General features: G+C 44.8%; 1 protein-coding gene and 1 non-coding gene across 3 annotated transcripts in view; both read left to right on the top strand.

Moving 5' to 3' along the window:
• The window catches only part of MAGI3 (membrane associated guanylate kinase, WW and PDZ domain containing 3), a 120,345-nt gene that overhangs the window by 61,708 nt on the left and 37,096 nt on the right, over positions 1 to 21,541 (top strand). For both annotated transcript variants that reach the window (XM_045586852.1, XM_045586853.1), the window contains exon 2: positions 16,951 to 17,067. In XM_045586852.1, coding sequence (XP_045442808.1) covers positions 16,951 to 17,067 — 117 coding nt within the window. The remainder of the gene's footprint in view (positions 1 to 16,950; positions 17,068 to 21,541) is intronic.
• On the top strand, positions 8,754 to 8,883 carry LOC118727522. The gene has a single exon (XR_004990601.1). It is a non-coding gene; the product is annotated as a small nucleolar RNA SNORA25 (small nucleolar RNA).

The raw sequence follows: 21,541 nt of genomic DNA, 5'->3' as shown, positions 1-21,541 counted from the left end.
TTTCCGTATCACTGTGTAGAGTCCTATTTTTGCTCAGGAGATAAAACGTGCGAGTATCCAGCTTTATTTTTAAACCGAGTATCCGTAAACCACACTCTCCTGCAGATCGCTGGGATTGTAACTGCTTCTTGGGTAACAGAAACTCAATGAGGGCTTGATAAGCTGTTTCTAAACATGATACAGAAGAACAATAAGCTAGGAAGATCAACAGAGGAGGACAACAAACTGCACCGAGGCCTGGACTCACCTGTTTCCTTGGACACCCGGGGCCGTATTCTCCACCCCGGGACATGTCACGTGTGTGAATATGTGTGTGGTCCTCTCCGTCTTACGCTTGAATCCACCCTTTCCGCCGAGAACTTCCGCTTTCACGCGGACCAGAAACACACTTGGACCGCGATGCCCTCTTGGACGGTGTCTCTCTCGCAGCGTCACCAGACTCTCTGGCCTGGAGGCCGAGGCTGGGTACATCGCAGGGCCGCTCCAGTGCCTCCTACCTGCTGAGTGGTGGGGGGAACACCCTGAGTCCCTCAGCATGCCGGCCTCAGCCTGTCCTCCCCTGGTCATCACCTACCTTGGGGTCCTCCCCAACCCATCCACCCTACGGGAAATTGGGTTTTTGTTTTTGTGGTATTGAGCTGTATGAGTTCTTTCTAAATTTTGGATATTAGTCCTTTATCAGATACTTCACTAGCAAACACGTACTCCGTTCAGTAGAGTTGTCTTTTGATTTCGTTGACGGTGTCCTTTGCTGTGCAAACACTTTTAGTTTGATGTCATCCCATTAGTTTATTATTTTTTTTTCTTTTGTTTCCTTGGCCCGAGGAGATATATCAGGAAAAAATATTACTAAGGGAAATGTCTGAGATTTTACTGCCAGTGTTTCCTTCTAGAAGCTTTATGTTTTCTAATCTTGCATTTAAGTCTTTAACCCGTTTAGAATTCATTCTAGTTTATGGTGTAAAAAGGCAGTCTAGTTTCCTTTCCTTTGCATGCCTTTGTCCAATTTCTCCAGCACCATTTATTGAAGGGACTGTCTTTTCTCCCCCATTGTCCCTGCCTCCTTTGTCAAATATTAATTGACCATATAGACGTGAGTTTATTTCTGGGCTCTCTGTTCTGTTCCATTGATCTATATGTCTGTTTTTATGCCAGTACCCTGCTCCAACTCGTAAATTACATCTCCATTTGGGCTTGTTTTTTTGCACGTTCTGTTTTCTGCTTGAATAGCAGAGTGGTCAGTGCAGAGCACCAAACGTTGATTACTTGGAAGCTTGTCAGCTGAAGCAGCTGGACCAAATGTGCCCATTTGGAGGGGGGAAATCAGTTTTGCTTTATATCATCTGGCCTGTTGTCTCCCCTGATGCAGACAGCAGCAGACCTGCTTCAAATTTAAGCATAGGTCTGACGGAGCTCTAGCATTTACCGTGCACATGTGGTAGCCGTGATACTTCTGATTTTTATGTCACCAGGTGATGAGTTAGAAGATTTTTTGATTCATGAAATGGCAGGTGTCTTTTCTGCCTCCACAAGGTAATTACAGGTTGTGTGTTTGTATTCTCCTGTCTGCATCAAAATGGAGCTATCACCGCATAAAAATGTGGCATATTGCTACACGGAATGATGGCATTCATCAGGCAAACGTTTATATTAATATTTACCCGCACACACACACCCACAAAGGGAAGACCAAAATATGTTGATTAAAGTCAAACCAAGTCAAATGGAAGGATAAGGGAAGCCACGCTCCAGCATACAGCCTGCTGGGCACGCGTTGCTGAGCTCCGAGGGAGCACAGCTTCATCCGTTGCCATGGACATGAGAGCCAGTCTTCCGCGTCCAGCGCGGGCCTACCTGGCGCGGACGGCGCTCATACGTGTTCCCATGAACGCACGGCTGGGCATTTAGATGATGTCAACAGCCAGTGCGGCACTGCCTTTCCCACTCACTGTCTTCCTTTTGCTAACATACGAAGGTCTCTTATTTGAAGTCAAATTAGGGTAGTTTTGTGCGTTGTTGTTTCATTCTCAGTGTTTTCTTTTCGTTTTACGCCTTTAACATTCAGTAGGAGAATTGGTCGTTGTATTAGGTAGTAACACAAAGTAGAGTGAAAATAAATCTGTAAAAAAAAAAAAAGTCAATGTGTTAACCTCCTATGCATCCTTGGGCCTGTCCTTCATCGTGTGTGTTTGGGAGGGTGGGTGCGGAGGGGGGGAGGGTGTGTGTGCATATGCACATACATGCACCCCTCAGTTTTTTGTGTTTTGTTTGTTTTTTTGCACAGTACAATGAAAGGACTGAACCAGAAATCCGAAAGATTTCTTACTGGGTAGCACTAAGTGTCTCATTAATAAATTTATGAAAACTAATAAGGAAGGATGTCTAATGAAGCTGATATTGAGCTATAACTTAAGTGGTTTTGACCCAATGGAAGTTGAATTAATTGAGGAAAAAGTCACCTTTTAGGAGCATTGCTCCCAGGAGGGCAGCAAATTGGAGCTGACTTTTAAAATTACAGTAACATCATTGCAAATTATTATCTTCATTACACTCTCCGAAACCCCTTCCTGACCTTGTGTTGATGGGAGGTAAATTAAAAAAAATTAAAAATTCCTCTTTAATCTTATTAATTTCCCTTTAAATTTGGAGGTCCTTGAGTACTTTAGGGGAGGAAAGACAGTAATTTTAATTAAAAAATATTTAACGCCAAAAATTTTTTCCACATTTAAAATCAATAAAACAATCATTCTTAGGGTAAAGAATGATTCACATGCCGAAACCGGTTTGGCTCAGTGGATGGAGCGTCGGCCTGCAGGCTGAAGGGTCCCAGGTTCGATTCTGGTCAAGGGCATGTACCTTGGTTGCGGGCACATCCCCAGTAGGGGGTGTGCAGGAGGCAGCTGAATTGATGTTTCTCTCTCATCGTTTCTAGCTCCCTATCCCTCTCTGTAAAAAAATCAATAAAATATATATATTTTTTAAAGAAAGAAAAAAGAATGATTCACATGTATTTGTGATGCCTAAGGGAACAGCATAAAGAAATAAACATTTTCCTATATGCCAAGTGTTAGATTTAAATTAAAGTCGTACTTGGCAGAGGTTTAAGCACATTAATCTCCTGTTCGGAGAATTATAGATTAGAAATGAAATGTTAAGATCCCTCGTTATTTGGTTTTAATTGTAAATTGCAGGCCTTGAAGAGAGCATAATTAACTCCATTACCGCAGCAAACACTTAACTATCTAAACATGTTTGCGTGTTCGATTTGAAAATTAGGGCAAGAAGCTCTTTCTGCAAAGCCATCCATCCGCAGCACGCTCTCTGTGCTGCTTATTCCGTCTCAAAACACTGTTTGTTACGTTTGTGAGGAAGAGGAGTAAAAGGCTGCCTCGGGTCATTATGGTTGAGATCTCTACAGGCGGTTCTTTTCATTCTGTCCTCTCCGGAGTGGTCTCCTTGACGGGGAGGCAAAGCCTTCGTGCCCCTGTAACTTCCTAAAAACCACAGAGACAAGATTCAAACAGAGGACCTCCCTCCGGGACACGGCCCCTGGCAAGAACAACGGCCCCATGTAAACTCTGAAGAGTCAGAAAGATGTGCTTTCCTGTCGTAAATAAATCCAGTGTTTGGTCCGTGTCCTAATTGCCAGCCCTGCCTGGTGTTTTCAGGCACATTATGCATCTTTACCAGGAAATGTGATGTGGGTACAGTAGGGCTTTTTCAGATGGTGGCTTTAGCCTCTGTATCCAAGCGTCTCTTCGGGAGAAGGTCACGGTGACACGATAAAAGCAGGGGGAGAAAACCGTTTCTTCAATAAAAAAGGGCCAAATAATACTATGATCTCATTGCAACGCACTCCCACTGATGTTTCTCCTCTTGTGATACCTGGCTGATGTGAGTGACTGTGAGACTGTTCCGTTGTGTGACGGGACGTTGGCTGGAATGGAGTCTAACCTGTCCGGTGGAGGGAGCGTGGCCTGATGTGTACAGATTGGACTAAAAGGAATGAGGAAGTGAAGACTAGGAAATAAATTTTAGTCTCTTAGCTGTTTGTCTAAAATTATTCATAGTTAAGAACTGTGTTACACCGAAAAGCAGTTAAAACCCTGGCCTCGTAGCTCAGTTGGCTAGAGTCTTGTACCTCACACGCCAAGGTTGCAGGTTCGATCCCCGGTCAGGGCACATACACGAATTGACCAGTGAATGCATACATAAGTGGAACAAATGGATGCTTCTCTGTCTCTTCCTCTTCATTTTTTTTTTTTTTTTTTTTTTTTTGTCTCTAGAATCAGTAAATTTAATAATATTTTTTTTAAAAGCAGTGAAGTTGCACAACGTAACGCAAGTCGGTCTTGTTTGTCTGTGACCTCCAAAAGTGAGCTGGTATTTTTGGATGCATCCTCTGTGGCAGTCAGAATTTTAACTAAAACCTTTTTCATGATTCCCTCACTAACTCACTTACTCCTTAAAACAACCCCCTAGAGCCGGCATTATCTGGATGGACAGACAGGGGAAGTGAGGGGCCAGAGATACGAAACCCACGTACCCGGCTAGTGAGTCTGCAACGGAGCAGGACTCCAGTCAGGTTTGTCTGCGGAGAATGCCGGATCTCTGAGACAGAATGTGGATCCTTCTAACCTCCTTCCTCCTGACCCTTCAGTGCTCCTCCTCGCCCGCAAGGACTCTGCTGTCGCATCCGAGGGACCTCTTACGTCCACCGCTTCCCCTTCTGTGTCTCCGGCTCCACCTCGCTAGGTTCTGGCACAGCCAACGCCAAGCGCAGAGACCCGGTGGTGGTTTAATTCAATCCGACCAAGTGGTGAATGAAGTTTACACTTTGGGCTCTCGTTCAACCCAGCTGGCTTCCTCTGTTTGGTGGCTCTTGGCGGACGGCTTCATAAACCAGCACCCAGACTTCCTTATTAACACGAGCAGCGGCTTTACATGGGAAAGCGGGGCAGTGAACATGAGAAAGAAACCTTGCCTCGTGTTTGCTCTAAGGTAGGGGTGTCGAACTCAATCAGAGAAGGGGCCAAAATCTAAAATCCAGCCTAAATCGCGGGCCGAATGGTTTACTGAACAGTCATAAACTGTCATTGTGATGGAAACGCAGCGGAGTGCAGTGATGACAGCGCGGTGCAGGCCACATTGCAAGGCCTGGCGGGACGGATTTGGCCCTCGGGCCTTGTGTTTGACACATGTGCTCTAAGGTGTCTGCCTGAAGCACCCCGGAAGCATCGTCGTCTGTTTGTTGGACGTGGCTGTTGGGTTAGAGACGGAGGCATTTCGCCCATCATAATAGCAAGTCGCCTACCCCCATCCCCGTTCCCATCTCTCAACTGCCCCTGAGCAGACAGGGACTGAAAGTTTCGGCAGAGCACCCCGGCTCTCTGTAGCTTGCGGGAGTATTTCAGAGTGAAATGGCTATGAAGCTTGTTGGGCCAGATGTATTTTCCTGAGATAGGTAACGATGAGGGTTGTGGATCGCCTGGAGAGAGAGTCTAACCATTTTAACTTAAAACGTGATGATGTTTACTTAGAATGTTATTTAATATTTTGCACAAAATATGCCTTTTCTAAAATATGAATGTTAGGGTTCTTCTCAGTGCTTATTTATAAATGGAAATACACGATGGAGAGAGCAGCTAATCAGTTTTTGAATATGTACCGTCCCCGAATTTTATTTCTTCTGAGGAATGAATAACAGTGCGTTTCCCCATTATCAGGAGCTACTCGTCATTTGAGATGTGAAGGGGGACCCTGGCACTTTCTGCCGTCACCCTCACCCTGTCTGCGAAACAGAAGCAAATGCCTCGGGAACTTGCCTTTAGGACGTAACCTCTGGGCTCCAGACACCTGTCCCAGAGGGGGGTCTGTGGGGGTTGCTGGGAGCTTTTTGATGGTGGAATGGAACAGAAATTTCTTAAGAATAATTCCATTGCTTTGGAGGTTTGAGACGTGATCCGTAGCTTATAGTATAATTGAATTTCTCATCATTAATTATCTCTTTTTCTTCCTTATCCCATGAGGGACGCCTAGACAGATTAACCACCGGATAGAAGTGTTCTAACACACAGTCCACAGTGAAAGTCCTAGCGGCTTTTACCAACGTTCCTTTTGTTATGAGTTGGCATGGAAATGCGCTCCGTGTCTGCGATGTCCCTCATCCCCGGTAATGAACTCGGTGCGGCACATCTGTGTCTCCAGATGGTCTCCACGTCCGCCGACAGGTGCCGGCCGCCTCGGAGGCCCCAGGCCCCGCACATGGTCCTCCTCGGGCTCAGGCTTATTCCGGTGACTGGAAAAGGCACAGGGCACCCAGTGGGCGGGAGCCAGGCCCTCACTTCCTCGGGCGCTGAGCTAGGAGGGCAGGCGTGAGGCATCCACCAGGGAAGCTGTCAGAGCCCAGGGCCCGGTGCTGACGCGGCTGGTCCTGAGGGCACCCTCTGCCTGCAGGGGCCAGCGTCCCAGGCTCCCAGGGGGAATCAGATGCTCAGCACAGACCGCATTGTTTTCACAGACGGTGTAGGCCCCGGGGCCGTTCGGATAGGGATGGCGGGAGCCCTCCTGCAGTCCAGGTCCCGGAGGCGGCCGCGGGCCAGTCTTGCCAGCAGGCCTCCCTTGGCTCTGTCTCAGGTCTGCGGATTGACATTCTTTTCTGCGCACGTGCGATGTCACTTGAGTGACAGATCCGCCTGTCATAATCACTATAGCTTCAGAAGGTGATCAATTCATGCTCGTTTCATGATACGAGAGCTGATTTCTACGGTTTGAAATATAGACACGGTCAGCTCAGACTTGAATGCTTCAGGCATATTAACTCTTGGATCTGATGTTGTTTTGTTAAATAGAAATGAAAAGTGACATGGCACAAAGTGATCACAATAGGAATGAGTACCGTGAGACTCTATATTTCCCAGTTCTTCTGTGTAAAAAAGATTCATAAGCATGTAGAAGTTTAGCAAACATTTGAGTGCCTACTGTGTACCTGTCTTTGTTTTAGATGCTGGGGATGTAGAACTGAACCAACAAGTAAATGTTGACAAATTAACATAGGGACGTGATTTTGCTGATGAGATTGTATTTCCTAAGAGGTTTTAAAATACATTTCTTCCTGTCCTGTGACTCACAGGGGTACTGTGAGGGTTGAGTTAATACAGAAATATCCTAGAACAGGTCCAGCCTGGAATAATCACTCAGCAAATATTAGCTATTTGTCCCCAACTTTTTTTTTTTTAATTCAAACCTACCAAAATGCAAAGAGAGAGTCAATAAGCATTGATATACTTTTTGTTTAGACAAATTTTAACTTAGGCTAAATTTGCTTCACTTGTTGCAAGCACGGGTCTCTGTGTGTGTGTGTGTGTGTGTGTGTGTGTGTGTGAGTGAGTGTTTGTGTGTGTGTGTGTGTGTGTGTGTGTATGTGTGATTTTTTTTAAGTCAACTACTTGGAAATAAGTTGCACATATTACATATTCATGACTTCATGATAGATCCTGAGAATAAGGAGATGTTCCCGCATAGCCACACTATCTTTATTTTCACACTCAATGACTATAAGGATGAAAGCAAAAGTATTTGCTATTCAGGCTATGTTCAGATTTTCCCAGTTGTTCCAAAAATGTCCTTTGGAGTAACATTATTTGTGGGTGCTTTTTGTTTGTTTGTTTTATTTCTTTCTATCTTTTTAAAAGTCTAAGAACCAAACAGGAGTCACATTTATTTTACTTGTCCTGACTCTTCAATCTGTTAATTTAGTCCGATCTTCCTGCTTTTCAGCTTCTTCCCTTTTTCTTTCTTTTTCATGACATTGACACTTTGAAGAGTCTAGGATAATTGCGTTGTAAAATGTCCTTTTGAACACTGCGTGTGGAGATTAAAAGTCAGCAGACTTTGTTAAAAACTGTATTTTCTCGCTATCGTCTTCACTTACCTCCACCAGTTCAAAGTTTGGAGAAGATGAATGAAGAGTGTCGATCATTTGAGTAATGCGGAAGGTCCTTAGAAGTAAAATAAGTGTTTGGAGTAAAATATTGTAGAAGATACGGTTTATAAAGAAAAAATAGTATTGGACTCAGAAGGCTGTGCTCTTTAACAAAGGCCTTCGGTTGTTCTGTTGCGTTCTATTACTTCTTCAGTCTCTCTTGAGTTCTTGCTGCGGTTATTCCTATTCTTCTAAAGCTGGTAATCCAGGGAGTGAAACAGACAAGTAATTAGGCAGTTAAAGTGGTGAGGTGTGTATATTTGATAAGGGGATTACAGGGTCCCAAGGAATTCACCAAGACCGGCAGCTAACTTGGGACTGGAGGATCAGGAGGCGTCTGAGAGCTGACATCCATGTACAGACAAGAGTGCAGGTGTAAAGAGTGTGTAAGAAACAGCCAGGCCAGGCGTTGGAGAAAGAGGGTCCTGGAGATTTAAAAAAAAAAAAAAAATTACATAACAACGCCCAGGGAAAAGGTGAGTATGGAGTGGGCATGGAGTATGGAGAGGGAGCTAGCTGCAAAGGAGTCGAGGCTGCAGACGGCTGAGGAAGGTTGCAGGCCTTGTAACCCTAATGGACAGACTTGAATGCTATTCTGAGTTCAGCTGGAAGCCATTGGAAGGTTATGTGGAAAGCAGAGGTGTGATGTACTCAGATTGGCCCTTTCGGAAAATCACCCTGGCCAAATCAAGTATTTCATCGGGGGTTACTAATTCTATCATTCCATCCACATCTGTGAGTTGGCATTCTTAGGTAAAGAATTTTCTGTGGGTCATTTCAAAGAGAGCTTATGGGACTAAAACCACGAGCTCTTAATGCTGTGACGTAAAATGGAAGTTCTCCATAGGATGTAATAGACACTCTCAGTAGTGTCTATTTTGTCCTGAAGAGATATATGATTTAAAAAAATATATTTTTTTCTGCCCTGGCTGGTGTGGCTCAGTTGGTTGGGCATCATCCCTTGCACCAAAAGGTTGCCAGTTTCCACTCCTGGTCAGGGCACCTACCAGGTAGGTTCAATCGTGGGTTCGATCCCCGGTGAGAGGCAGCCTATTTGATCCACCAGCTGTAACCAGGCATTCAAATAAACATTGCCCTTTTGGTTTCTTCTAGAAAAGTATGAGGAGCATGTTTTGTTCTCTCTCCTGACATTCTTCAAAATCGGTTCCTTTCTCCCTATGTCAGTGTCCACTTCCTTATGTTTAATTGTTGTATGGCTAATGACCTTGATCACAGTTTCCGCACTCTGTTCTTTAAATAACTGTTTTTAAAACATGGGGTCGTACTATTACTCATTGTTCGAGGCTGATTCCGGCCGTCTGAAAATATTTGTGTGTCTGATTAGCTCATTGAAACCTCCTACCAGGAGAAAAGGTAACACAGGATTTTTGAGGGGCGGGTCCCACTTCCAACCTCACCCAATGGTTGTTGAGGGGCCGGTCCTACCTCTAATCTCACCCAATGGTAGTTGAGGGGCGTGACCCACATACAACATCACCCAATGGTTGTTGAGGATTGGGACCCACTTACAACCTCACCCAAGGTTTTTTTCGTCCGTTTCTCGTTCTCTCTGAAGCAGTAACTTTGGACTTTCCCCACTAAAAACAAGATAGCCTGTGGCTTGTGTCCACTTCCTGTTGGTCTTGTTTCCTTGCCTCTGTCTCACATTTCTTTCTCACGTGTCACCGGTTTATTCCTTATCACCTCAGTGACATAGTATAGTGTAGTATTTGCCTACAGCAGCTATAATGATAAGGTTTTCTTTTAGCTTCGGTAGCAGAGTTCTAGATTATTCCTGTGTTCTCTGAAGAAAAGGTAGATAGATGAAAAAGAAATTTTTTAACCCACCACTACCACCAAAAATCTGAAAGACTTCATTGCCATGCAAACGGAGTACAGCCAGCACACGTCTCTCACCGTAGCGTTATCTTAATCTCTCTTCATTTTGACCCTGAATAATTTTTTTCTTTTGGGAAGCTTAGAGACTCAAAAGAAGAAGAAGAATTTAGATGTGGGTCCTGGTGATGCTGTTTTCCTTCTCCTGACACATGCTGAGCCTTTCAGTCTCCAGCCCCATTTCTCTCCAACGCTTTCCGTTCTCTGCAGCCCCACTCCTTGTTTATTGATTGTTTAGTTCATTCTCTTCTCCTCTGGGGACTCCTATAATTTGAAGTTGGAATTGGAGCGCTCTACAAATCTGTGCCCCTTCACTTCGCGTCTCGATTAATGTCTCCTGCTCTGCGCACGTTCCCGGAGTCGCCCTCGCCGACCCGATTTTCTGCCGCCTGACTCTCCTGCCGCTGCTCCCGCCAGCGGTAATTGGTTTGCGGCTAAACCCATTCTCTGCCGGTCTGAACGCCCTCCGCCTGCTCTCCCGCGTCCAGACTCCACACTGTCACCAGGATGCTCCACCCGAATAAAACACAGGTCTGGGCTGTGTTGTGTCCAATGTTTAGTGACTTCTTCACTCCAGAGTAGTGTTCTGACCTGTTAATGTCACAGGTAAAGCCCTGTCCGCTCTGCCCAGAGTGTACTGTCCCCCATCCCAGCCTCCCCGCCCTCCCAGCCTTGACCAACTGGCTTTCCCCACCAGACACAGGTAGATTCCCAGTCAGGGCACATAACTGGGTTGTGGGCCTGATCCCCAGTGGAGGGCATGCAGGAAGCAGCCTATCCATGATTCTCTCTCATCATTGATATTTCTGTCTCTCTGTCCCTCTCCCTTCCTCTCTGAAATCAATACAAATATATTTTTTGAATCAAAATAAAAGTTCTTTTCTCATTATAGTAATAGATTTTTCAATGTAGAAAATCTGAAAACATAAAAACCGTGAAGAGAAAGGCTTTTAAAGGGGAAAAAAAAAGTTTTTAAAAATCACTCCATTGTACCCTGCAATAATATTTTAGGTATTATTGAGTATTTAAGAAGGAGTTTGCTTTGCACAAGTTCCTTACACATTTTCAGTTGCATAGCCTCAGACATGCTGTAAGTTAGGGCCACCCTCATACTCTGTGACCTTTTTCCATTTAACATATGTCATAAGCATTTGTCCACATTGTTATAGTCACAACATTACTTGTAATGGTCTGCTGATTGAAAGACTGCTTGTGTCTTTGAGGATTAAAGTGCAAGTATTTTTTTTAAAGATGAATTCTGTTAAAGCTTCCTCCATTATAGCAGTCCCATTATTTAAAATGCCAACCTGGTGTGTTTTAAGAGAAGTATTTATTCAGCCGTGTGCTAGGCCAGTGGTTGGCAAACTCATTAGTCAGCAGAGCCAGATATCAATGGGACGACGATTGAAATTTCTTTGGAGAGCCGAAAACAGATTTCTATGCATGGGCCACAAAGTTTCAATCGCACTGTATATGCACACCCGCACATGGGATTTTGTGGAAGAGCCATACTCTGGGGGCCAAAGAGCCGCATGTGACTCGCGAGCCGCGGTTTGCCAACCACTGTGCTAGGTAGTTTAGACAACACAGAGCTGCACAAAAAGCACAGCTCCTGTGTGTACACAGGCTGAGATGCAGTGAGGGAGGCCGGCTGGCATGGGAGGTGGTCCAGGCCGGCCTTTTTCTCTGACAGCATTTCCATGCACAGAGCACGGCGGGGTGTCAGGGCCAGACACAAAGCTGAAACCACAGGGAGAGAGCGGGGGTGGAGCCTGGAGGGGTGGGAGTGGGGGAGGTGGGGTTGCTCAGAAGTAGAACATCCACACACACAGCAGCATTTTCCTCTGGAGCACCTCCTCTTTTTCTCTGTAACTCAGATCCCTGACCATACACCGGAGCTTTTTTTAGAGAAATCATTGTTACTTGCAAATGTATCCTACACGGAAAGGCTAGCACTTGTTTTACTTACCCAAATGAAAACCATGAAGCGTTTTTGTAAAGCGTACAGCATGATCGTGGGTTTTATTTTCTCTTAATTTGAATATAATGAAATAATTCCAGTGCTGCATTTAATATTGAATTCTGCGTGCAATAAACTAACAGTCTCAGGCTTTTAGCAATGGATATATTTAAAACCAAAGAGTGCTGTACTCCCAAGTCTTTTGATTGTAAATTCATTGAAATAATAATAATAATAATAATAAGGAAGGGGCCCCTGGGGGATATCCAGCAGTTGAACATCCTTAGCACGGCCTCAGAGATGGGAGAGGCTCCCCCCACTGCCACTGTGCTCACCAGCTGTGAGCCCGGCTTTTGGCTGAGCCGGGCTTCCCCTGTGGGAGCGCACTGACCACCAGGGGGCAGCTCGCCCCTGGTGGTCAGTGTACATCATAGCAACTGGTTGTTCTGCCGTTCAGTTGATTTGCATACTAGCCTTTTATTATATAGGATGCTTGAGAAGAAACTCAAAAGATGGGGGTGGATGGGTGGATGGATGGGGCTCCCCTGCCTTAAGCCAAGGAGCCAGTTTGGAGTTCAGTTTACGCATATCACTTTCACTGTTTCTGGAACGTTCTCTTACTGCTGAGGTGCTCAGGGGGTGGAGGGAGGAATAAAACACTGCTCTCCCGGGAAAGGGCTAGTTAGTAACCGTGGCTGTGTGGAGCTAGTTAAATGGACAGTTTATTTGGGGGAAAACACTAAGCCATCTTCCAGGCGGGGTGAGGAAGAGACCTGAGGCATGGTTTTATCCATACTTTGCCTTTGAGGAAAAAGGATTTATTTCACAGATTCCACAGGTGTGCTTCCAAGATGAGATTTCTGGAAGAAAATTAAGTGAAGAAATCCTTAAGGGCGCACAGAATGCTCTCAGCAGCTCAGATTTTTTTTAAAAAGATGCATCTGATTGGCAGGTAGAAGGAGACTTAATCACATTTCTCCAGCGCTAAGTAGACTAAGAAATAATCATTGAAGGGTTTTCTTTTCTAAAGGAAGCTTGCAAGGAGCTGTGATACTTCGGAGAGCACCAAGAGCTTCCAAGGTTGTTTGGAGTGAGAGCAGCAAGAAGGAAAAGTGGGCTTACCGTCAGGTCTTCATGTCAGCTGATTGCAGGCCGATTTCGGATAGCATCGATGAAATTAGCAATAAGCAGTCAGCATTGGTTAGATCAGTATCATTCTTACTGGCTTCCATAATCTCGAACTAGCAGAACTACTTTTCCAGCAGTAAAAAAGGAAAATAACCCCAAAGAGGAGAAATTTCATTTTTTTTGAAGATTAGGAGAGAGCAAGAGTTATCCTTCACTTTAAATGCATCTAAGTTTTTAGGACCCAACTGAATGGTCTCACAGGCGTTGAAGGGAATCTCAGATATGATCGCGGGGTTATTGTCAATATTCTTTGAAACTACGGAGAATGTGGGAAGTACCAGGAGAACGAAGAGAAGCAAATTCCCAGTTTCCAAAAGGACATGAAGTACGTGGTCAAAACTCAAGTCCACTTCCCTAACTTTGTTTGTTTTTCAACTACCATTGACTTTCAACATTGTTTTTGCATTAGTGTTAGGTGTATAGCACAGTGGGTAGTCAATCAAATACCTTACAAGGTGTTCCTTCCCCTTGCTATATTTACATATAGTTATTATTTGTAGTTATGGCACCACATATAGTTATTCCAATATTGTCAACCTATTCCCTGTGCTGTACTACACATATCTTTGAGTATTCTGTAACTGCCAATTTGTACCTTTTAATCCCTTCACCTTTTTCATCCGGGCCTCCAACCCCCCCGCCCCTCTGGTAGCCACCAGCTAGCTCTCTGAGTCTATGAGTCTGTTTCAGTTTTGGTCATTTTGTTCTTTAGATCCAACGGATAAGTGAAATCATATGTTTTTTGTCTTTCTCTGTACTCAAAATTTGAAGAGGTTATTTAAAAAAATACAGTGTTGTAAGTGCTTCGGAAAGAATGGGATGGTCACCAGGAATCAATGTGAATTTATAAGAATAAGACATGCCAAACAGGCCTCATTTTTCTATTTTTTTTTATTGGATTTTGTAATGACTGGATTAGAAAAATGCTAAAGACATGTCCTATCTTGACTTAAGGAGACTTTGCCAACCACTTGCTAGACTGTCCTTATGGAAAGACAACGCATGTTGGCGTTTAGGGTGATTGACAGCTTCTTCTGTGGCCACACCCACGCCGGCCTGCCACAGGGTGTATCTAGACAGTAATCGGTGACCCCACTCAGCCATGCCTCAGAGAGACCCGGAGCCGATGTGAACTAGCATACATTCGGAACGTGTGGCTTTCTACTCTTTGGACTAAAGATTTGTGTATCGAAACTCGCTTACCTGGATTTATTCATATGATTGAAATTTCAGTTTAGGCCTCTCCCCACCCGAGCTGTACTTTAAGGTACATAGATCTGTTTATAACGTTCATAAATCACCCTGACTCATAAGTCACTTAAAGTCAATGAACGAGCTCAGCGCCTCGAGCAAAGGCTGCCTGGGCGGGAATGCTACTGGGAGGGACCTTCTTTCTTATTTGTTTAACAACAGCTACATTCACCCCGAGTACATGTGTTTCATGCCCTTGACATATCAAGTTCCTGTGACATGCTCCCTAAACAAAAGGCAGAACTTCGTGTACATTTGATAACATAGACTCCTCTGCGGTGACTGCTGGCTGGCCCTCGCGTCCTTGCAGTCATCTGCCTGTACAAGTTATTTCCACCTAAAATTTTTACCTAGAATCGTATCAAAGAGGCAATAATAACATTCTGTCCCCTTCTTTTGGTTTCTTTTGGTTTCCGGAGGCAAAGAAGTCTATGTTGATTGCTGTAGCCGGTGTAGTTTATTATTAATTATTAATCTTAAAGAACGCCAACCCATATAATTGGTTAACCTTTATAATTGACTTGATGAACCCATTATTGAATATGTTTTTGTTCAGTAAGCAATGAGACCGTGCAGTATTGATTATGAATTAGGGGTTGCTTCTACCCAGCAACAAACAAGCACTATAATATAAATAACAAATGAAATAATATGCTCCCACCTGAATTGGACTTCAGTGTAGGGGACCCCAGAATGCCTGGCAGTAGCAATCTGTGGGCTTAGGCATTCCTCCCAGTTCTCCCTGTGGATATCTTTCAGGCTTCCTTTCTTTTTCTTTCTTTTCTTTTCTTTTCTTTTCTTTTCTTTTCTTTTCTTTTCTTTTCTCTTCTTTTCTTTTCTTTTTTCTTATTGTTATTGATTTCAGAGAAGAAGAGAGATGGAGAGAGAGATAGAAACATCAATGATGAGGGAGAATCATTGGTTGGCTGCCTCCTGGATCAAGCCTGCAACCCTAGGCATGTGCCCTTGACCAGAATCAATCCCAGGACCCTTTAGTCCACAGGCCAATGCTCTATCCACTGAGCCAAACCGACGAGGGCTTTCAGGTTTTCTTTAATCATAAAAATTCCCGGCTTCCTTAGCATCTATTTTTGGCAAAACAGGGACAGTATGTATTCAGTTAAGGATCTGAATATTATCTCTAACTTCAGAAGGACTCTGATTTCCTGCTTATATTAGCAACCTCTCATATGGGTGAAAAGAATGAACTGAGCTGTAGTAACCTTTTGATTTATTTAATCTTGTCATAACTATGCTGTTCAAATAAAACAAAGATTAGCCCAGCCAATGTGGCTCAGTGGTTGAAGGTCAACCTATGAACCAAGAGGTCACAGTTCGATTCCCTATCAGGACACACGCCCAGACTATGTGCTCAATTCCCCAATGGGGGCATGCAGGAGGCAGCCCATCAACAATTCTCTCTCATTATTGATGTTTCTATCTCTCTCTCCCTCTCCCTTCCTCACTGCAATCAATACAAATATATTTTAAAAATAAAACGAAGAGTACATTTTAAGTAAGCAGTCCTTTATTATTCAGTAAGATCATCTATTTTGTCTTCACATTGCTCTCTCCTAATTATCTGAGGTCTTTCCACGGAATGATGGGGATTGCTTTGGGTTTCATTTTGAGTTCAGCCCTCACTAAAAATGCATTGCTATCAGATGTCTTCAGTCCTCCATCTTCCTACTTACTACTTCTTGGAGACCCCCATAATATTCCTCTTTTTCTCTCCCGTTTCCCCCACAAATAAGAAAAGGATCTTCCCCTCTTATTTTATTCACATTGTATCGCCGAGTCACGTAAGTGGAAAGAAAATGCCTGTTACATTTAGTGAGAGAAGGCACTGAGGCAGCACCATTTGGCCTCTTCAAAGGTCAGGAAGATGGTGAGGGTGGCAGGAACTTATTTGAATGGAGAGGTGATAAGCATTTGGAAGTTATCAGCATAAAGGTGGTATTTAAAGCCATGGGACTGAGTGAACTTAGCTTGTTATCTTCTCTGACCTGTGTCATCTCCTCCCTGACCTTGTAAAATGATGTATATGTTTTAATTATTGTGCTTTTAATAATCTGGTGTTGGTTATCTTGGCTTTAGTAAAATATGCTTATTTCTTTTTATTGTTCACTAGAGGCTCAGTGCACAAAATTTGTGCACTGGGGTGGGGGGTGGGGAGTGTACATCGGCCCAGCCTGTACCCTCTCCAATCTGGGATCCCTTGGGGGTCGTCCAACTGCTTGACACAGGGATCAAGCCTAAACCAGCAGTCAGACATCCCTCTCACAGTCAGGGACTGCTGGCTCCTAACTACTCGCCTGCCTGCCAAGCCTGATCACCCCCTAACCACTCCCCTGCCAGCCTGATTGATGCCTAACTGTTCCCTTTCCAGCCCAGTCGCCCCCAGCTGCCCTCTCCTTCTGGCCCAGTCGCCCCCAGCTGCCCTCTCCTGCTGGCCCTGATCACCCACAACTACCCTCCCCTGCCAGTCATCTTGTGGTGGCCATTTTTTACCACATGGGGGCGGCAATCTTGGGTGATGGCACAAAGGTCAATTTGCATATTACCTCTTTATTATATAGGCTTTTCTGTTTATTGCGTAAGGGTATTTAGTCAATATTTAACTGGAGAGCTAACCGTTCTGTGTTTTGTCTTCTGTTGTTTTCTTTTGTAGGCAAAGTGATTAACAAAGATTTGCGACATTATCTGAGTCTTCAGTTCCAGAAAGGATCCATTGACCACAAGCTGCAGCAAGTGATCAGAGATAACCTCTACTTGAGGACCATTCCATGTAAGCAGAAAACAGAATAAGAGAAACAGATCTTTTTGTAACTGGCCAAACATCTAGAAATAATTCGAGGAGAGCATCTCCTATGAAATTGTGAAGACTAAGGTGGGGGCCCTCAAATGCAACCAAAGTCGGAGAAGGAGAAACAGTTTTGGGGAGAACTTTCAGGGGTTTTGTTTGTCCGAGTAGAAAAACCCAAAGCATCTATGTTGGGACTTTTTGGAAAGTCGCTAGGTTTTAAGAATGGAAGACCATCTCTGAACATGTTGCTAACTAGATTGCATTCATATAAATCCATTTCTACAGCCTGAGCAGTAAAAAGACGTCTGTGCTCCCAATGCCGTGTACACGGAGACATTTTTGTATTGGCTGCTGGGGCCTTGCTAATTTTAAAGCCCGCCCCTTCCTTTCGGCAGCCCGTTTTGCATGTTGGCATTGGCGTTGGCGTTTCTCCTCCGGTCTCGATGGTTTTCATAGGGCCTCATTGTGGTTGTAACGGTGTTTGGGGTTTTTCGATAAAACACATAACAAGAAATCATGTGTGCTTAAGCGTTAGCTTTAGTGAGTGCTGGTCTGGTGAAGAATAAAAAGCAGTAAACAATGCGAAGGCATAAAAGGACAGTCAGCTCTGTTCCTTTTCACTGTCTGACTCCTGTGGATGCCAGCTTTTGTAATGGCCCTGAAGCTCTCCATTTCTTTTCCTTGTTATTAATCTCACACAATGCCCAGCCCATTATCAGGCTTTTCCAATTATGCCTCTTAAGCATCTGTCCCTCTGCGCTGCCTCAGACCTCACTCCTTCTTGCTTGGACTTAAAAACAAAAACAATTTTTACAGTGGTTGTATTCATTTATTGAAGAACAAAAATTAGTCCTACTTCTGCTCAGAATTTCATTGTGTCTACTTATTCAATTATTTTCTCTCTTTGCTTTGGAAATATTTATATTCATAAAGTACATTTCAAAAAAATATTGTCAATCATTAAAGCGTCTTAAATAGACCACTATTTTTCATGTCTGACAGGTATGTGTGTTATGTATTAAAATGAACACACAAGTAGCAAACATTAAATAAATTATTTAAACATGAAAAAAAAAATAGCATGATGTAGTAGCAAAGAGCTAGGTAAGACGGAGTTCAAAATCCTGATTCTAGCATCTTCCTAGCTGCTTCACGTAATCCCTCCTGAGCCTCCGAGAGAGAAACATCCACGTGAGAGAGACATCGATGTGAGAGGGAAACATCCATGGGCTGCCTCTTGCACACCCCCTTCTGGGGATGGAGCCCACAACCCTGGTATGTGCCATGACTGGGAATCGAGCCGGCAACCTTTCGGTGCACAGGACAGCAGGACAATGCTCAACCAACTGAGCCACACCCGCCAGGCCTGTTGCTGTTTCTTCGGTGATGTCTAAAGCTTGTTCTCCACTAGACTTGCTAGGAAGGGCCCACTGGGCCACCGTAGCTGTCTGCTTGTGGTTTTAATACTTTCAAGTTTGTTTGGACAGATACTCAATGTTGGCTCATTGTTTCTTTCCTGGTCTATCTTAATGATATTAGTCCATTGTCTGACCGTCTTTTGCTGTGAAGCATTGTTCTGAAATGATCTGATTGTCATTCCCTTGTAAGGAGCTTGGGGCTTTGCCTACACAGGACGTCTCAGGGTGGCATGTTTAGGTTCCCAGCTCTGGAGCTCTGTCATCCTTGTTAGAACAAGCTAATAAAGTGAGTGCTTGTCCCCCCGCTGCCCTCTGCCACTTTCCCCTGGATCTTCTTTGTCATCGACCTCTGTCCTGGCTTTGCACTGTCTCCTCAGCGTGAGGTTTTGCCCTAGAAAGGAGCTGCAGTTTATGTAGTTTTAAGCCGCACCGTCCACACAGCTGCAGCCTCTCAGATCCTCACGGGACCTTTCCACTTGCTAAGGGAGGTGCCCACAGCCCCATCGGGCCTCTGAACATGACTCTTTACTAAGCAGTACCAGATCTTGGCAGAGAAAATTCTTATTGCAGGTGTGGGGCAAGGGAGATGCAAGGTGAGCTTGGAACATCTCGTACCAGGAAGTATATAAAATGAACCCCAAGCTGAGAAATGCTGGAGCCAGCTGGGTGCCCACGGACGCGCCAGGAAGTGAGGAAGTCACCGGTGTGTGTGCAGCTCATGGAGCCGCCTGGGAAGGTGCTGCTGATTCTCTCTGCTGCTCGGACCCTGGCTGATGCAGAGCCCACACTGGCCGAGGCCCCAGAGCCAGGCCCACGGGGGATGTTAGGCTTGGTTTGGCTGGGTTCTCGGCTCAGCGCAGTGCCAGCCGCCTGCCCCTGGGAAGCAGGGTACTTGTCATTCAGGACGAGAGGCGGCGTCACGGTTTAATCACAGGGTAATTTGGGCTGATTGCGGTAGAAGTGGCAGCTGAACCAAGTACCTTGGGACCCGGAACGACTGCGGCAGGTGACCGCCATCGCAGCAGTGACGCTCCAGGCGGGCGCCGTGGGGCGGGTGGCGTCTCCCGGGGGCTCCAGGTGCTCAGAGAGACCGGGACGCCACATCCGCTGCTTCATTATCATCATGAACTCGTATAACACGATCGTTAGGAACGCCTTTAAGTTGCCTGATGGTGACATTTGCAAATAGGTCAACTTAAAAAGGGGGACCGTTAACACAAAAGAAAAATAATTCTGAAATTTGAAAGGACCCACGACACATATTTACTATTTGAGTTTTTCACTCCTACAGTGAAATTGTAAAGCACACAAAGCAGCGGTTACATTATCTGCTCATCTCCTCTTCGCTGGGTCATAAATATTCAAGACGTAAAAGAAATGGCTCTGACTCTCGTTGATATTCACCAGATTGGAAGCGCATAGCCAAGAGTATCTTTAAATCAGGCATCAGTCACTGGCCATTCATCTGAGCTTGCTTGCTTTTTTTTTTTTTTTTTTTAAATATGTTTTATTGATTTTTTTACAGAGAGGAAGGAAAAGAATAGAGAGTTAGAAACATCGATGAGAGAAACATCGATCAGCTGCCTCCTGCACACCCCCTACTAGAGATGTGCCCACAACCAAGGTACATGCCCTTGACCGGAATCGAACCTGGGACCTTTCAGTCTGCAGGCCGACGCTCTGTCCACTGAGCAAAACTGGTTTGGCAGCTGGCAGACATTTCTTGCTTGTAGATTAAAGACCCAATATGGCGAAGATATCAGTTCTCCTCAAATTGATAAATAGATTCAATCTAACTCCATAAAAATTCCAACAATTTTAGCTTGTGTATTTGGTTCCAGAATTTAGATGGAAGATGCTATGAATAGAAAAAAAACACACACAAGATTGGCCCTAGCCAGGTAGCTCAGTTGGTTAGAGCATCGTCCCAATATGCCATGATTGTGGGCTCAGTCTGTGGTCAGGACACATTCGGAGCAGCCAGAGAACTCATGGATAGTGAAACAACAAAAACAAGTGGGTGTTTCTCCCTCTCCCCTTTTCTTAAAAACCAAAATCCGTAGCCCTGTTCTACATCTCCAGGTTTCCCATGAAAACGTAATCACACCATGGTGATACTGGTGCGGGAGTGGTCAGGAGATAGGTGGGATGCGCCCGAGAGCCCACTGATGGGTGCCCAGTCCTGCCAGACATTTCTGGGTCAGTGTCTGTGCCAGAAGCCCCATGGTGGAGCAGAGGGGAAGTAACGGTCGTTTCAGTAAATCCTGCTGAGTAGCCATTTGGTGAAAAAGGAAAGTAGACCACTCACTGCCTCTCCCAGGTCCCTAATTAAGTGATCTCAGTGCATTGAAGGATCGGGCATGACAGGCAAAGCTGTGGTGCTTTGTAAAAAGAACATGGCCTCTCCCAAGGGTCTTGGGAAAGATTTCTTCAAGGCACCAAAAGCATTAGCTCCAGAGGGAAGGATTGATAAGTTTGACTACGTTAACATGGACAAAACATCAGTCCTCAAAAGGTTATTTTTTCAAAGGTGAGAAAGCACAGAGTGGGGAAAGATACTGCCTGTTCTGCCGCCACGCTTGTTTCTGTGATGCGAATGAGTGCCTATGTGATTGGTGAGTCGGTAGGAGAATGATGTCAATTTAATTGAGGTCAGACTGGTTTGTATTCCGTTTTCCTGAACAAGTTCATGTTTTGCGTCATCAAGGAGCAAATAAACACAGAATATACAAACACAGCTGAGTGGCGCGTGGGCTGTGCAGGATGCTCGTTCATCTCAGCGTGGCCTCTTTTCTCAATTAGAACGTGTGCTTTCTCTTAAAATTGCTTCTCTTCACCATTCAGTAGCCTAACCCTCCCTTGTACCCCTTTCTGTCAAGCTAGCTTTTCTTTTTAAAAAAAAACAACAACAACAACACACTAAGGCCCAGCTGGTGTGGCTCAGTGGTTGAGCATCGATCTATGACCCAGGAGGTCACAATTCAATTTCCAGTCAGGTCACATGTCTGGGCTGTGGGTTTGATTCCCGGTAAGGGGCG

Source organism: Pipistrellus kuhlii, unplaced genomic scaffold, assembly GCF_014108245.1.
Source record: "Pipistrellus kuhlii isolate mPipKuh1 unplaced genomic scaffold, mPipKuh1.p scaffold_m20_p_24, whole genome shotgun sequence".
Classification (NCBI taxonomy): domain Eukaryota; kingdom Metazoa; phylum Chordata; class Mammalia; order Chiroptera; family Vespertilionidae; genus Pipistrellus; species Pipistrellus kuhlii.
This window is presented reverse-complemented; position numbering and strand designations above follow the sequence as displayed.